At 42.6% G+C, this 18,469-nt stretch overlaps 1 protein-coding gene across 1 annotated transcript in view; it reads right to left on the bottom strand.

Annotated features, from left to right (window-relative positions):
- The window catches only part of LOC137375707 (protein FAM13B-like), a 214,896-nt gene that overhangs the window by 22,692 nt on the left and 173,735 nt on the right, over positions 1-18,469 (bottom strand). The window contains exons 14-16 of the mRNA XM_068043092.1: positions 15,631-15,847; positions 14,358-14,496; positions 6,348-6,429 (exon numbers count right to left, since the gene is read on the bottom strand). Coding sequence (XP_067899193.1) covers positions 6,348-6,429; positions 14,358-14,496; positions 15,631-15,847 — 438 coding nt within the window. The remainder of the gene's footprint in view (positions 1-6,347; positions 6,430-14,357; positions 14,497-15,630; positions 15,848-18,469) is intronic.

The following is an 18,469-nucleotide window of genomic DNA, read 5'->3' as shown; positions in this document are numbered from 1 at the left end:
CCAAATCATTTCCCAGTCGAAAGTCTATCCCTGCTACTGGCAATTCTGGGACAATTCCCATGGTTATGGGGCCTGAGACTAGGTCACGTTTAGATAGACCCGATGGAGGGGAACAGACAGGTAACCTCCTCTCATGCCACTGATCAGGGCCTTGGCTTTCATAGATGTTTTAGGGGGAAGGTTTAGGCTGTTCTCTAACATTAAAGGACTGAGTCACCCCTGTATCCCTGAGCAGTACATGGACTTGCTCATCTCCTGGGAAGGATAGGGGGACACAGGTCCTTCTAGGTTAAAACTCCGGTAACTCTTGGAGAATTTGTCCGGTCCAGCCACAAAGAGCGAAATACCCTCAGAGGGTCTAGGCTCTACCATGAGGGACTCTGCCAGGCCTGCTACGCTCTTTACTGGGGTATCCTCCTTGGGACCACCCTTGCGGAGACCTATTAGACCCACTGGTTTTCCCTTTAGCCTCCAGCATTCTGACCTGGAGTGACCCACTTTGTTGCAGTGGGAGTACACTGGTCTCCGGGGTTTCTCTGTGGGCTTGGGGTGGACTCTTTGCACCCTTGTGTGTACTCCCTTTTCCAGGTGTACCTCCCTTTTTATCCTTCCCCTTGTTTTGGGGGTGGCTTTGGAAGGATCTGCCTGAGATGCAAGGCCTATGTGTGAGGTCATAGCTATCGGCAGCAACTGCAGCCTCTCTAGCTGTGTGGACTCTAAGCTCCTCCAAGTACACTCTTAGGTTGGGGGTAGGCAATTTTTAAACACCTCCAGCAACATTAGTTCACATAATTCCTTGTTGGTGCATTGTATTTTTACAGATCAGACCCACCGGTCAAGAGCGATTTGCTTTCGTCTTTCGAGTTCTAAATAAGTCTGCATGGGTTTCTTTTGAACATTCCTGAATTGCTGGTGATATGCCTCCAGGACCAACTCATAAGCACCAAGGATAGCAGCTTTGATCTGCTCGTAATTAGCAGACATTTCAAGGGTCAGCATTGTATAGACCTTTTGGGCCTTCCCTATTAACCGACTCTGCATCATTTCTTATGGCCGTCGTAGCTGTGCAGTTACCTTTTTAAAAGTAGCAAAGAAGGATTCCACCTCACTCTCTCCAAATTTTGGTATGAACTTAGCATACCTAAGAGCCTCAAAGCATGATTCTGGGTTAGGGAGATTTATTTATTATATTTATTTATTATTTATTTCGAGATACATCACTGAAACAGGCCCTTCAGCCCACCGAGTCTGTGCCGACCAACAACCACCCATTTATACTAATCCTACATTAATCCCATATTCCCTACCACATCCCCACCATTCTCCTACCACCTACCTACACTAGGGGCAATTTACAATAGCCAATTTACCTATCAATCTGCAAGTCTTTGGCTGTGGGAGGATACCGGAGCACCCGGCGGAAACACACGCAGACACAAGGAGAACTTGCAAACTCCGCACAGACAGTATCCAGAACTGAACCCGGGTCGCTGGAGCTGTGAGGCTGTGGTGCTAACCACTGTGGCGGTTACTGGGTGAAGTGAGATTTTCCCTAGCAGCCTCCAACTCTCTGCTTGAGCCTTCAGCAACATTTCCAATTTTTGTAGCTGGAAAACCCTTTCTCACTCCTCGCTCTCTATGCGTTTTTCTTTCCTCTCTCTCTTTCTCTCTGCTTTTCTCTTTCCTGAAACTCCAGTTGCATCCCGAGTTTTGCCAGCTCCATTCTGGCCATGGGAGATGCATCAGATTCAGGACTTAATCCCTCATCTACCTGTTTTGGAATGGGACTGTGTCCTAAGTGCTTAGGACCTCAGTTCGTTTTACCTTTCTGGGCAAATTCACTTGCATCTCCCCAGCTATAGCTTTTAACTGGTCTGCACTCAGGGTTGCCAATGTTTCAGCAGTTACATCACCTTGCCCCAAAAACATCTTTAGAAAATAGCACATTTTGGTTCAATGCAAGAGTAAGAGGGTTTTTGCTGCGGTTGTTTATTTATCTTAATCTTTTTGGTTACCAGTTTTCCCCTTTTGGCTTCCAGTTTATTTTAATTTCCGCTTCAGCTCATTTCTTAAATTTGGTCTTTCGTGGGTTCATCCCAGGACTTGAGTTCCCAATTTCGAAGTTACGAACAGGCAGCTAATTTAATATTTGTTCCCTCTGATCAAATTTCCCTGTTTTTTCAACCACCTGCCCATAACTAGATTAGTGTTTGAAATTCTTTCCCTCCCTTAAACCCTAATAGTAAATGACCGCATCAACAACACTTTAAGTTAAAGAAGTAGGGTTTATTAACACACTCAAACTTGGGAAGGGGTTTAACTTCGCCACGCATGCTTGCAAACATTTAGGGAAAGGTTAAGGGCATAAAGAAGGCAAGGACATTTACTAAATAGAAATATAAACTAACAAGAATTTCTGTTAAAAGTATCATCCAAAATAACGAGTCCAAAAATTGAAGGTCACCGATTAGAAATGCCGAATAGGGGAGGAGCTGTTGGAGATATCTCTTCTCTTGCAAATTTATTTTTCTTTGCACTCTCAAAGGTAATAATAAATTGCTGCAGTCACCTGATTTTAGACGGAGCGGAAACAGATAGAAATCAGACCTTTTCTGCTGTTACTGCAGCTTGTCTTTGGGTTAGCTTGCTTCTTGCTGGATTTTTCAAAGGGTGGCTTCTCTAATTTTTTTTTGTTGAAAAGGCCTTAGAGAGAAAAATCAATGCAGCTTGAAGAGGCGCTGTGGCTTTTTGCAGGGATATGTGTCTTTAGCACACGGCGGCTGTATAATAAGACAGGCTGTACTCACAAATGGTTATAGTTTTGAGTACATACAGGTTGAATAAGGGTCTCCTGGGTCCAAAAGTTAGACTCTTCTCAAGTGGCTGTCCTACCTGACCTCTCTCCTCCATTTTAACATTAACACAAAAGTACAAACTTAAAACATGCTGTATAAAATGGCGGTTTACATCAATACTCAAATGCACAACGTAATTCACAAGGGGGTTGGCATCCATTTGTGACACAAAAGAGAATCTAACCATCTCCCCCGACATTCAATTGCATTACCATTGCTGAAACCCCCACTATCAACATCCTAGGGGTTACCATTGACCAGAAACTGAACTGAAGTAGCCATATAAATACTATATCTACAAAAGCAGGTCAGAGGCTAGGAATCCTGCGGCGAGTAACTCACCTCCTGACTCCCCAAAGCCTGTCCACCATCTACAAGGCATAAGTCAGGAGTGTGATGGAAGCCTCTCCATTTGCTTGGATGGCGCAGCTCCAACACTCAAGAAGCTCAACACCATCCAGGACAAAGCAGCCCGCTTGAATGGCACCCCATCCACAAACATTCACTCCCTCCACCACCGACGCACAGCGGCAGCACCGTGTACCATCTACAAGATGCAATGTAGCAACGCGCGCCAAGGCTACTTTGACAGCACCTTCCAACCTCGATCAACTCGAAGGGCAAGGGCAGCAGATGCATGGGAACACCACCAGCTGCAAGTTCCCCTCCAAGCCACACACCATCCTGACTTGGAACTATATCGCCATTCCTTCACTGTTGCTGGGTCAAAATCCTGGAACTCCCTTCCTAACAGCACTGTGGGTGTACCTACCCCACATGGACTGCAGCGGTTCAAGAAGGCAGCTCACCACCACCTTCTCAAGGGCAATTAGGGATGGGCAACAAATGCTGGCCTAACCAGCGACGCCCACATCCCATGAATGAATAAAAAAAACTTTGCCCATGGGATTTGCTTCCTGCTCCCTTGACCCCATTTTCACTAAACTGGGCCCATGCTGTTTGATATTGTAAATGGTTTCTTCCCATCTCCCTTTTATAAAAAAAAAGTATCACTCATCAAAATACTTTGCCTTGACCTCTGTCCTAGGAAGCTACAGCTCCATGTCCAACCTCCTTTTTATCTCGAATGTATTGCTGCCTCTCAAATCCATGCCCATCTTTCCTACAGATCCACATTTCAACGTCTCCAATCAGGATTCCATCCTGCCATAGCAATGAAGCAAGCCTAACCAATGCCACAAATCACATTGCTTGTGACTGTGGCACAATATCCCTCCTTGTCTTCTGCCGCCTTTGACACTGTTGGCCACATTCCAACAAACATACAAATTAGAAGCCAGAGTGGGCCACTTGGCCCCTGGAGCCTGCTCTGCCATTCAATAAGATCATGGCTCATCTGATTGTAACCTTGACTCCACATTCCCGCCTACCCCCGATAACCTTTCACCCCCTTGCTCATCATCAGTCTATCTACATCTGCCTTAAAATATTTGAAGACTCTGCTTCCACTACCCTTTGACGAAGAGAGTTCCAAAGACTCTCAATGCTCTGAGAAAAAATTTCTCCTCATCTCGGTCTTAAATGGACGACCCCTTATTTTTAAATAGTGACCCCTAGTTCTAGATTCTTCCACAAGGGGAAAACATCCTTTCCACATCCAGCCTGTCAAGAGCCCTCAGGATCTTATATGTTTCAATCATGCCTTACCTTTCTTGCCCAGCTCAGTGAGACTACCATATCTTGGTTCCATTTTTAACTGTTAGATTACAACCAGAGCCTCACCCTACACCTATACCATTGCCACCAGAACCCTCAAGCATCTAACCTTGGTCCCCCTCCTCCTGTGCAGACATGATCCAGCTTTCACATGCATGCGCATTATTAACACCCAGCTCTAGTTTTCCACCACCTATCTCTAATTCTCCACTGCTTAGTCAGAAAGCTTGCCCAATATCCTGTCTTGGGTGAACCACAAATGGTTCACCCAAGTTAAAATTATACGTCACCCTTCAGTTAAAATTCTGAATCCATGCCACCGATTTCAGCCCCCCTCCTGGACAATTTCTCAGGCTGAACCAGTATTCTCAGCAATAAAAACAAGAAATGCTGGAAATACTCAGCAGGTCTGGCAGCATCTGTGGAGAGAGAAGAGAGTTAACATTTCAGGTCAGTGACCCTTCATCAGAACTCTCAGCTTTCTATTTAACTCCACATATAATCTTATATACTCCCTCATCATAAACTCTGATTGCTTCTACCTCCATAGAACTGCCCACCTCTGCGCCTCTCTCAGCATATATGCTGCTGAAACCACCAATCATGTTTTCATTACCAACAGGTGCAACTATTTCATTGCAGTTCTGGCCAGCTTTCCATTCATCATGCACTAAGTTTCAATTCATCAAAAACTCTGCTGCCTGTATCCGGTCCTGCACCAAGTCCTAATCACCCATCACTTATGTTCTTGTTGAACCACCAGTCCAAGTACCCCAACACCTCATATGTTAAATTCTCATCCCATGTTTCAACCCCTTCATAGCCTTTCTACTCTCTATCCTCCTCCAGCCCTACACACATCCCAAATTCTCTGATTCTCTAACTCTAGCCTTTTGTGCATCGTAATCTCCCTTCGCCTCATCATTGTAGCTGTGGCTTTAGTAATCTAGACTGCCACTCTCTGGAATTCCCTTCCTAATTCTTCTGCCTCTCCACCTCCCTCTCTTCCCTTGAGATCCTCTTTAAAAGCCACCTTGATGACCAAGTTTTTGGTCAATCCTCGCAATATCGCCTTCTTTCCCTCAGTGTCCATTTTTGCAGGATTACATCCCTGTGTAGGCTTTGAGACATTTTCTGCATTAAAAGATGTTATATAAATGCAAACTGCTGTTGATTTACTGGGGCTGTGCTTACTTAACAGTTACATTTTGTGAACTTAGAAACATAGATGAGTAGAATACCATTATGTGTGGTTAGAATGCATTACACTGCCTTCCTTATAAAAGTCCTTCACCAATCCCAACTTCAGCAACACCAAAGCAGATTCATTAATAGAAAAAGAAAGTGATCCCTGACAAGAAAGTATCTTAAAACTATTGGGTTTGTCTTAGCGTCACACGAGCTCAAGACAAAATTAACCAGCTGAGTAAGCTGAAGTGCTCGGATCTACCAGCTATGTTATGTTTTATATTTCAGAGATTTTTAAAAAAAGGCACAGCCTTTGTAAAAAAAAAAAGTATTTGAACAACATTTATAGAAAGGAATGAGCCAGAAGAGCTACGTCATTTTGTTGCAGTGACATCAAAAGACGCCTGATCAGAACTTTGACAACTTATGCATTAGGTTATGTGCTTATAACTAATAAAAAAAGGTTTATCAAACACATTTTCATGAAGATGGTCCACCCTTCATTTTCAATTTTCCAGCTTGTAGTTTTCTAACTTCACAGCTATAATGGACATATTAACTTGCAAAGTTATAAATATGTACACCAAACACAATTCATTGCAACCTTGGAAAGAATAGGGTCTTTACCTTTTAATTGCTTGCGTAACTTGACCAGTTCATTCATCCATTTCAAAACCTTTGGATTTGCTACTTTGTCACTGTGGGATGGCTGTAAAACAATATCATATTTTGACATTAAATGTAGCATTAACACAAAAATGCAACATGCCATTTCCAAAATTATGACTGCTGAAATTTCAAGCAGTTAACTGATTATCTTCAATCCGTTAATACCCTATCTGTACTAATGCTTTGTCTTTCAACACACCATTAACATATTGTTTGCCTTTGCTCCATGACCTTTTGGTCAGCTATGTGGCCTTGTCCAATCTACACCTTCTCCTTTGTTACCTCTTGCCCCACCCCCGCCTCACTTGCTTATAACCTGTGACATTTCTAATATTTGTCAGTTCTGAAGAAGGGTCACTGACCCGAAACGTTAACTCTGCTTCTCTTTCCACAAATGCTGCCAGACCTGCTGAGTGGTTCCAGCATTTCTTGTTTTTATTTCAGATTTGCAGCATCCGCAGTATTTTATTTTTATTTTAGTGTTTAATTCACTGCCACTTCTCTTCCAGGAATGCCTACCTTGAAGAAGTTCTGCTCTTCTCTCCGACGAGATTTTCGTTTGTCTCTTTTACCTTGTTCACCTTCATTGCTTTCTGTTTCCCTCCTGGTGTTTGATTCAAGTGTCTACCAAAACTTGTTTTCACAGCCACATCTCCTTCCTCAGTGACCGGCTCCGACTTATTCAACCTGGATTCCAACTGCAGTTTCACCCAGCATGCTTTGAATCCACCCAGGACTACAGGTATCGCCGAGAAATACAATGTTCCTCGGTCTGCTGTTCTCGCCGGATCCTGAGATCCGCACTCTGCTATGCGCCGCCACATGCACACACTGGACCTCTCTCTCCAGCAGCACCGCCTCACTTTATCTCAAAGCTGTTGTACTCCGCAGTTTCATTTCATCGTTCGTCTCATCCGATGCATTAACAAAAAACTTTTTTTCTTCCTTTCCGGTGTCAAGGAACGCAAGCTCCAGCAGCTGATGGGGACGAATGCTCCTCCAGATCCTCCTTCCGCTTCACTTCCCTCTGACCCCACCCCTTGCCGTGTATTCACTATACCCTCTGAACTCCCCCTCTCTGATGCTGAACGTTCTGTACTCAGCAAAGATCTCAGTTTTATCCCCTTACGCCCCCACCTCAATGAATTTCGCGCTCGGCATGACGTTGAGCTCTTCTTCCATCGCCTCCGCCTCCGGGTTCACTTCTTTGAGCAGGAGTCCTCCCCACCGACCAGCGGACCCATTCACCCGCCTCCAGCATTCTCCCTCTACCTGGACCCCTCCCCCTGGCCTCTTACCCGCTCTTGATCTCTTCATTGAAAACTGTCGGCGAGACATTGGTCATCTCAATGTCTCTGCCCCCTCACTCACTCTAACCTGTCCCCCTCTGAACTTGAGGCACTCCGTTCTCAGGTCTAACCCCGACATGGTCATCAAACCTGCAGACAAGGGTGGTGCTGTTGTTGTATGGCGTACCGACCTCTACCTTGCAGAAGCTCAACGCCAACTCACAGACACTTCTTCCTACCTCCCTCTGGACCATGACCTCACCACTGAAAATCAAGCCACTGTCCAAAGGACTGTCACGGACCTCATCTCCTCTGGAGATCTTTCCTCCACAGCTTCCAACCTCAGTCCCGCAACCCCTTACAGCCCGCTTCTACCTCCTTCCCAAAATCCACAAACGGGACTGTCCCGGCAGACCCATTGTGTCAGCCTGCTCCGGCCCCACTGAACTTATTTCTTCCTATCTTGACACTATCTTTTCTCCGCTGGTGCAGTCTCTTCCCACCTACATCCGTGACTCTTCTGACGCCCTACGTCATTTTGACAATTTCCAGTTTCCTGGTCCCAACCACCTCCTCTTCACTATGGACGTCCAATCGCTCTACACCTCCATCCCCCACCAGGATGGTTTGAGGGCTCTCCGCTTCTTCCTTGAACAGAGGCCCAACCAATCCCCATCCACCACCACCCTTCCTCCGCCTGGCTGAACTTGTTCTCACATTGAACAACTTCTCCTTCAACTCCACTCACTTCCTTCAAGTAAAAGGTGTTGCTATGGGTACCCACATGGGTCCTAGTTATGCCTGTCTCTTTGTGGGATATGTCGAGCATTCTTTGTTCCAGTCCTACTCAGGTGCCCTCCCCCAACTCTTTTTCCAGTACATTGATGACTGTATCGGTGCAGTTTCCTGCTCCCGCCCCGAACTGGAAAACTATCAACTTTGCTTCCAATTTCCACCCTTCTCTCACCTTTACATGGTCCATCTCTGACACTTCCCTTCCTCGACTTCTCTGTCTCCATCTCTGGGGACAGGTTGTCTACTAATATCCATTATAAGCCCACCGACTCCCACAGCTACCTCGACTACACTTCTTCACACCCTACCTCCTGTAAGGACTCCATTCCATTCTCCCAGTTTCTCCGTCTCCGACGCATCTGCTCTGATGATGCTACCTTCCATGACGGTGCTTCTGATATGACCTCCTTTTTCCTCAACCGAGGATTTCCCCCCACTGTGGTTGACAGGGCCCTCAACCGTGTCCGGCCCATTTCCCGCACCTCTACCCTCACACCCCTTCCCCTCCCAGAACTGTGACAGGGTTCCCCTTGTCCTCACTTTCCACCCCATCAGCCTCCATATGCAAAGTATCATTCTCCGCCATTTCCAGCGTGATGCCACTACCAAACGCATCTTCCCCTCCCTTCCCCTGTCAGCATTCTGAAGGGATCGTTCCCTCCGCGACACCCTGGTCCACTCCTCCATTACCCCTACCACCTCGTCCCCGTCCCATGGCACCTTCCCCTGCAATCGCAGGAGGTGTAATACCTGCCCACACTGTAGGATGGGGTATAAAGGAAGAAACAATGGCAGCTTGTCAGAAAGGTACAGCGATAATTATGGTGGATTTTAAGCTACATATAGACTGGATAAAATCAAATGGGCAGCAGTAACCTAGATGAGGAGTACATAGAATGTTTTTGAGATAATTTCTTGGTACAATACGTTCTGGAGCCATCCAGAGAGCAGGCTATACTAGACCTGGTATTGTGCAACGAGATAGGATTAATTAATGACCCCATAGTTAAGATGCCCCTAAGTAGCAGCGATCATACTATGATTGAATTTTACATTCAGTTTGCGGGAGAGAAGAGTGGCTCCAAGACTAGTATTTTAAACTTAAATAAGGGCAATTATGAGGGCATGAAAGCAGAGCTAGCTAAAGTGAACTGGCAAATCAGGTTAAGGGATAGATCAATAGAGATGCAATGGCAGACATTTAAAGGGATATTTCAGAATACACAGAATACATTTCGACGAGAAAGAAAAATTCCAAGGGGTGGGGGGGGGGGGGGGGGGCACCATCTGTGGTTAACTAAAAACAGTTAAATATAGTATCAAACTTAAAGAAAAAGCCCATAATTGCCTAAAGATGGGAGGCAGGTCAGTTTGGACAGAATATAAAAATCAAAGAATGACTAGAAGATTGATAAAAGGTAAAATCAGAATGAGAGAAAACTAGCTAGAAATATAGAGACAAATAGTAAGAGTTTCTAAAAATATTTTAAAAGGAGAGTTATCAAAGTGAGCGTTGGGCCTATAGAAAGTGAGTATGGGGAATTAATAATGGATAAGGAGATGGCAGATGAATTGAACAGATATTCTGCATTGGTCTTCACTACTGAGGATACAAGTAACATTCCTGTAAATCAGGAAATGGAAGGGAGGGAGGAACTCAAGAAAATTAGAATCAGCAGGGAAGTGGTACTGAACAAATTGTTGGAGATGCGGGCTGACAAGTCGCTGGGTCCTGATGGACTGCATCCTAGGGTTTTAAAAGAAGTGGCTAGTGAAATAGTTGATGCATTAGTTTTAATTTTCTAAAATTCCCTACATTCGGGGAAGGTTCCATTAGATTGGAAAATAGCGAATGTAACTCCTTTATTCAAAAAGTTAGGGAGACAGAAAGCAGGAAACTACAGGCCAGTTAGCTTAACATCTGTCTTAGGGAAAATGTTAGAAGCTAATAAAGACGGTATAGCAGGGCATTTAGAAAAATTCAAGGTAATCAGGCAGAGTCAACATGGTTTTGTGAAAGGGAAATCATGTTTAACCAATTTATTGGAGTTCTTTGAGGGAGTTACATGTGCTGTGGATAAAGGGAAACCAGTGGATGTATTGTACTTCGATTTCCAGAAGGTATTTGAGAAGGTGCCACATCAAAAGTTATTGCAGAAACTAAAAGCTCATGTTGGCATGGATAGAAGATTGGCTAGCTAACAGGAAACAGTGAGTAGGCATAAATGGGTTATTTTCTGGTTGGCAAGATATAACAAGTGGTGTGCCACAGGGATCTGTGCTGGGACCTCAACTTTCCCACATTATACTCCATTTGCCAGCTCTTTGCCCACTCACATAACCTATCTATATCCCTTTGCAGCCCCCTTATGTTCTCTGCACAAGTTACTTTCCTACCTAACTTTGTCACATCAGCAAATTTAGCAACCATACCTTCGGTCCCTTCAACCAAGGCATTTATATAAATTGTAAAGGGGGTGGAAAGTTATCAGGGGTAGGTGGAAGTGTGGAGCAATCAGTTCAGCCATGAACTTATTGAATGGCGGAGCAGGCTTGAAGGGCCGAGTGGCCTACTCCTGCTCCTAATTCGTACGTTCATACGTTCGTTGCCCTTGCCAAAGGTGGTAAGAAAAGAAAGACTTGCATTTATATAGCACCTTCCAGGACCTCAGGATGTTCCAAAGTGCTTTACAGCCAATTAAGTATTTTGAAATGTACTTACTATTGCAACATAGGAAACACAGCAATTTGTGCACAGCAAGCTCTGGCAAACAGCAATGTGACAATAACTAGATAATCTGGGTTTTTTTTTTAAAAAAGGATGTTGATTGAGGGATAAATATTGGCCAGGACACAAGGCCCTTAATAATTAGCACATGGCAAATTTATATAGGCAGTTTCCATTATAAATGTAAATATAGTAATTTATACTGAAAATATTCAAATAAGGACAGCATGTCTCTACATCACCTGAGGACTACACTTCGTCTTGACTTTTTGCATTTAATAAAAGTCTTGCATCTAGTGTGGATATCACGTGTGTCACATTTGTGCTATCATATTTTTGTGGACTGGCTCAAAAGGTAAAAGCAAATCAGACTAAAGAAGTAGGACATACAAGTCAAAAGCAAGAAATGGAGCTAGAAAACATTCAAAAAGAAGCTAGTATGGACTTATAAAAATAAGAAATCCTGAATGAGCAGTTAAGGAACCTACAATTTTTTTTTTAAAAAGGCAAATTATTTGAAGCTTTTTGATAATTTCAGTTCGCCATTTTTTCTGAGTAACTTGAATTTGTAATACTCAATGTTTTAAACAAAATAAAATACAAAATTATATATTTCACAATAACATGACTACATTTTACTCTTTTGAATTGTTCGGTGTTTTTTAATACTCTATTGAAGTTTTTATTTTAAAGGCCTGGCCTGTCTCTGAAGCCAAGGTTTCAACTGGATATATCTTTCCCAGAACAGTTTAGGGGAGTTACCAAGCACATCTGTGAATTCTGAATCTAATTAGTTTGAAGAATTTTCCAATAAGCACAATTAAGTTCTCTGGTTTGAAGCACACAGGTATATCCACTCATTTTATGAGGGTTGTGAGTTTTGTTTCTCCCCCCACCCCCAAGAATTCAAAACAAACTAAACAATGAATTCTTAAAGCGTTATCTCCAACACTTGAAGTATTAACATTTCACTCTCCATTATGAACTGAGAGTCAAAGAGTCATTCACAGCACAGAAGACAGCCATTCAGCCCATCGAGTCCATGCTGACGCTCCACGGAGGTATCAGTCCCACTCCATCGCTTGATCCCCGTAGCGCTGAAAGTTTATTTCCTTCAAGTGGCCATCCAATTTCCTTTTGAAGTCACTGATTGTCTCTGTTTCTATCACTCTTGCGGGCTGCGAGTTCCAGGTCATTACCACCCGCTGCATAAAAAGTTCTCACATTCCCACTGTATTTCTTGCCCAAAACCTTCAATCTGTGCCCCCTAGTCCTTGTACCATTCATTAATGGCAACAGCTTTTCCTTGTCTAACTTATCTAAGCCTGTCACAATCTTGTACATCTCTATTAAATCTCCTCTGTTCTAAAGCGAACAACCCAAGCTTCTCCAACCTAACCTTGTAACTAAAATCCCCCATCCCTGGAACCATTCTGGTAAATCTCCTCTGCACCCTCTCAAGGACTCTCAGTTCTTTCATTACAGAAAACTAGTATGCAGGTGCAGCAGGTAATAAGGAAGGCAAATGGAATTTTGGCATTTATTGCTAAAGGAAGAGAGTATAAAAGTAGGGAAGTGTTGCTGCAACTGTACAAGGCATTAGTGGGACTGTACCCGGAGTATTGCGTACAGTTTTGGTCCCCTTATTTAAGGAGGGATGTAGTTGCATTGGAGGCAGTTCATAAGAGGTTCACTAGATTGATTCCAGAGATGAGGGGTTTGTCTTATGGAGAGAGATTGAGCAGTGTAGGCCTTGCTCTCTAGATTTTAGAAGAATGAGAGGAGATCTAATTGAGGTATATATGATGATTAAGGGGATTGACAAAGTAGACGTAGAGAGGATGTTTCCTCTTGTGGGGCAATCTAGAACGAGAGGTCATAGTTTTAGGATAAGGGGTAGCAGATTTAAAACAGAGATGAGGAGAAATTACTTCTCTCAAACGGTCGTGAGTCTGTGGAATTCACTACCCCAGAATGCGGTGGATGCCGGGACATTGAGTAAATTTAAGGAAGAGATTTTTAACTAGTAATGGGTTGAAGGATTATGGAGAATGGGCAGGAAAGTTGAGTTGAGGCCGAGATGAGATCAACCATGATCGTATTGCAGGCTCGAGGGGCTGAATTGCCTACTCCTGCTCCTAGTTTTTATGTTATGTTCTTTAAGTGTTGTGACCAGAACTGGACACAATACTCCCGTTGGGGCCTAACCAGAGCTTTATAAAAGGTTCAGCATAATTTCCCTGCTTTTCTACTTAATGCCTCTATTTATGAAGCCCAAGATCCCTTTACTAACCACTCTCAATATGTCCTGCCACCTTAAAGATCGATGCACATGCACCCCCAAGTCCCTCTGTTCCTGCACACTCTTTAGAACTGTGCCATTTAGTATATATTGCCTCTGCCAAGTTGCATTTCACACTTGTCAGTATTAAATTCCATCTGCTGCCTGTCTGTCCATTCTGCCAGACTATCTATGTCCTGTTGCAGGCAGTTCATATCCTCACTGTTTGTCACACCTCCAAGTTTGGTGTCACTGGCGAATTGAGATTCTACTGATTCCAGGATTCTCAGATTAACATCTGTGGATTCTTAAATATTTAGGAAACAAAATTAAGACTGCATATGACTGAATTTATTTTGCTTGGTGAAAATTGAACTGTATTTTGTTTTTTGCCCCCCAAGCGATTAAAAATTAGCCAGAAGCTTTTAACACCACTTTTCCTGCTTGATAGAACTCTTCTCTATATAGCATCACTACCTAAAGTATACCCATTGCAAAGAAAAATGTAGTTGTAAACATATTGGGCTACAGGAAAACTCTGGATTTCACTGGCACTCCTCAACAATCTTTCAAGGATCTTTTGTGTTTTCAATTGCCACTAAAAAGAAACACAGCATGCATCTCTCATTACTGTGTGCCAATAATTAATAGGAAGTTCTGCATAACCAGATGCAGCCAGCTCATTCACTCAAAATTAATTTTGCTTACAAACATTTGTAGTTTAAAGGCTAAACACACAATAAATTTAAAGCAATGAATAAAGTGAAATTTGGCAGCAAATATTTCTCGAATTAGTGTTTACCTTTAGTTACAACCTATCATACCAACTAGTACGCAAAAGATTTTCACCTGATACATACTTTCAAATAGCTCACCTTATACTTCCTCTCCTTTTCAAACTGTTCTTCAAATAACTTTATTTTCTTTTTGATGTTCTGAACTTTTTTAGTCAGCTGCAATCGAGTCTGCTCTTCCTTTTCATCATCTTTGGAATCAAATGACGATCTTTGTGGTCTTGAAATACAATCACAACAGTTAATAAGGAAAGAAAATAAAACTTTCATTTGCAAAACTGCATCTTTTTCTAAAATCTCTTACTGGGTAACTTACAAGGAGTTTGCTTTTAAAATTATGGTGCAAATATTGCTGCTAAAAAAAAAGTCAATTCCTTGATTGACAAAACATTTTCTAAAATAAAGACAGGGCTAGTGATTTTATCCAGTCAACAGCTGAGCCAATCAGACCAGGTTATTTCCAAATGAGCTGATTTTGCACTGGATGGCATTAGGGATATAGGTCAATTAGCATGGGACCACTACAAATGGACTCAACGGGCTGAATTTTCCCAATTGGGTTGGAATCCAGACGCAGCCTCAATTCCGGGTGATGAACCTGGAGGTGGCCATGGTGGGACGTCGGTCATGATCTTCCTGGATCAGCCAATTAAGAAGCCATCTCCAAGAGGTCTCTCCAATTAAGGATGGCAGGCAGACCACGAAAGCGGCAGCCCTTTGGGGAGAGATGGGCACTACTGAGGCAGGCAGGAGACCGCGAAGGCGCCTCAAAATTAAAAACATGTAGTTACACGCGTCAGGCCTTCAATGAAGGGGAAACACCTCCAATTAAATGATGGGGCTCCGCCCTCAGCAGGGTGCCGATCTGCCGTCGGGAAATCTCAGTAGCGGCATCACCAATTGGTCCGTTAATGGGCCTAATTAGCTTCCTGCCATTGCTGGGTGGGTAGCCTCTACTGCATTAACCCTGCCTCTGGCAAGGTCGCTTGGAGGCGAAAACGCATCGAGTGACCAATCCAATTTGCTATTGTACAATTTTTCTCCCGGTCCTGCCTCCTAGCCCTCCCTCATGGGACCAGGAAAATTCAGCACAATGTCTGAGTTGTTGACTGGGGGAGCAAGGGAGAGAAAATAAATGTTTAATTCTGATGGTGATCCAGTGACGTAGTGGAAAAAGTAAAAATCAAGAACTGAATCACTCAGTTGTGATTACCCCACAGTTGAACGAGACACTGAAAAATGCATGGTACCGAAGAACTGGAATAATTTAACAGAATTGGCATATTGAAAGATGGGAGAAATGTGGAAAATAAAGAAAAAGCAATTCTCACTAGAACATGACAACTTATCATACCTAAAGGAGGAAAGCCCTTTCAAGGAGGAGGAGTTTATTGAATCAGATTCATCTAGAAAGCGTTGACTGTGACCAAAGTTAAGGTAACGACGGCATAACATAGGTTGTGGGTCCTCAAGGGGATGGCTAATCAGTCTGCCTGCCTGTGGTGAGAGTTGTGCCTCTCCTAATTCATGCTCATATTCATCCTGCCATGATTTAAATGCAGGAACAGGATCTACAGGGAACAAAAAACAAGCTGTCAGGTAATATTTAAACAAATGCAAAATTAAACACTATTTTGTATTATTAAGCACATTAGTAGAAACCAAATCAATAGTTTTCACACTAAAATAAAAGCAAAATACTGCAGATGCTGGAAATCTGAAATAAAAACTGTTTTGGAAATACTTAGCAGGTCTGGCAGCATCTGTGGAGAGAGAAGCAGAATTAATGTTTCAGGTCTGTGACCTTTCATCTGAGTTCACTAAGGAAATATAGAATGGGTGATCTCTACTTTAAACGTGAAAATTTGGTTCTCCATTTGAGATGCTTTATTATAACTACCACAGTGCAGTACAAGCAGCACAAAAATGAGTTCTGAAGATAAGTCACCACCCAAATCATTGGCTTCTTTTCAGATACGAACAAACTGTTGCGCAGTTACAGCATTTTGTATTTTTGTTTCAGGTTTCTAGCATTTGCACCTTTTCACTCCCCACCACCCTCCCCCCACACCCGCCCACTCCAGGCCACCCTCGCCAATTGTTCCCCCTCCCATTTTGAATGCATCAACTCCGTTCAAGTCATCATATTGAGCCCAGATACTTATTTTTTTTTTTACCAGGGACACCTGGATTTTTGATCAGAAACAGAAATGTGTGTTAATTCCTCCATTTCAAAATCCTTGTTGAGACTAACTGCAGTGTCTACCAGGACCAGGTAATTCAGCACAGAGCTGTGACACATCATCTGTATGGCTCAGCTACTCAACTGTATATGAGCCATTGGGAAGCTTCAGTTTTCCTTTATCTCTCCAAAGAAATAAACTGATCACCTGAGGTGGTGCATTGACACTGGTTAGTGCCAAAACTGGTGGGAAAAGCAGGTTTAACACTCCTACACAAAGTTTGTGTCTCGGCCATGCTAGTGTGGGAGTGGTTCTAAACACAGGATTGATATTTTCTTCTAATGCAGAGGGGGGAAAAAAAGTCAGCAAAAGTTTGCTACTTTCGTGTTCAGAGCAATCATTTGGGAGCAAGTCACCATTTCCTCAGCCAATATATGGCCAAAGAGAAAGCAGAAGGAACTATACCATTGCGATAAAATATTTGCTTTAATTTTAACCTTGGAAATGTTTTATTCATCTCAAAAAGAAATGAAAAAACATTGTTTAAAAAGCCAGTAGTAATCAAACACTTAAAATTTACAACAGTTAAAAAAAAGTATCTAAAAAATCTATTTAGATATATTTTAATCAGTGAATTCCTTTATATTTTAGTCAAGTTATTAATTTTCTGTAATTTTTTTGTATATAAATATAAATTCTTCTGATTAATTTTACTTCTGGGTACATGCAAATGTATATTCCTATAGCGTGGGGCTGTCTCTTCTCTTAGTGTTCCCTCCTGATTAGTAGATTAATTAAAGACGAACACCTGTAGTATAAGAGCACATTCCTATCAGTTGTTTTTTCACTCCAATCTTTCAGTGTTGGTATTTAAACGGAAACTCTCCCTACTGACATCAGTCCTGGCTGCCACTGGAGATTCTGAACCCCCTCTTTCTATGTCAATCATGCCTGGCTATTTCTAATTTTAAACCAGCAGCATGAACCAGGATTCTGATATTGGAAGGAATGCCTGGTATTTAAATACAAGAGCTGGAAGAGTAGAGAAAACATTGACAGCCACGACAAACAGGGATTAACTCTGTCTCCAGTGATGTGACATTTAACATCTTAGAAATATCTTTTTTTTTTATTAGCAATGGAAAGGTAACAATTGCGATAGAGCTAGAACGCACAAAGAATGATAATAACAACTCATTTATATAGTGCCTTTAAAGTAAAAAAGCATCCCAAGGCGCTTCGCAAGAGCATGATAAAACAAAATATGGCACAGGTACATAAGGAGATAGTAGGTCAGATGACCAAAAGCTTGGACAAAGTAGTTTTAAGGAGTGTCTTAAAAGGAAGAAAGCGAGGTAGGGGGCAAAGGGTACACCATTGCTTAGGGTCTAGGCAACTGAAAGGCACAGCTGCAAATGGTGGAACAATTAAAATCAGGGATAATCAAGACCCAGAATTAGATTAACAGAAGTAGAGAAACAGAATAAACAGACAACTTCGGGACTGTGCAGCAACAACTGACTGAAATACACTTACAATCCTCCAGCACCTTGATGTTTATATGGAGACTCTCGTTCAGGTTCCAGTCACATAATCGAGATGGACACTTCAGTACAGTACCGAGGGACTGCTACATTGTAAGAGGTGCCATCTTTTGGTTGAGACGTTAACCAAGGTCACATCTATCCTCTTAGGCGTATGTAAAATTAATAGGAAAATGCTAGAATCTATTATTAGGGATGTGGTAACTTGGAAAATTATACGATTGGGTAGAGTAAACATGGATTTATGAAAGGAAGATAGTGTTTGACAAATCTAACAGTTTCTTGAGGTTGTAATTAGCAGGGTAGGCAAGGGGGAAACTAGTAGATGGGAGCGTATTTGGAGTTTCAAAAGGCATTCGATAAGGTGCCATACAAGAGGTTCTTGCACAAAATTAGGGCTCATGGAATTGGTGATAACATATTAGCATGGACTGAGGATTGGTTAACAGACAGAAAACAGAGAATA

The sequence above is a fragment of the Heterodontus francisci genome, chromosome 12, assembly GCF_036365525.1.
Source record: "Heterodontus francisci isolate sHetFra1 chromosome 12, sHetFra1.hap1, whole genome shotgun sequence".
NCBI lineage: Eukaryota > Metazoa > Chordata > Chondrichthyes > Heterodontiformes > Heterodontidae > Heterodontus > Heterodontus francisci.
This window is presented reverse-complemented; position numbering and strand designations above follow the sequence as displayed.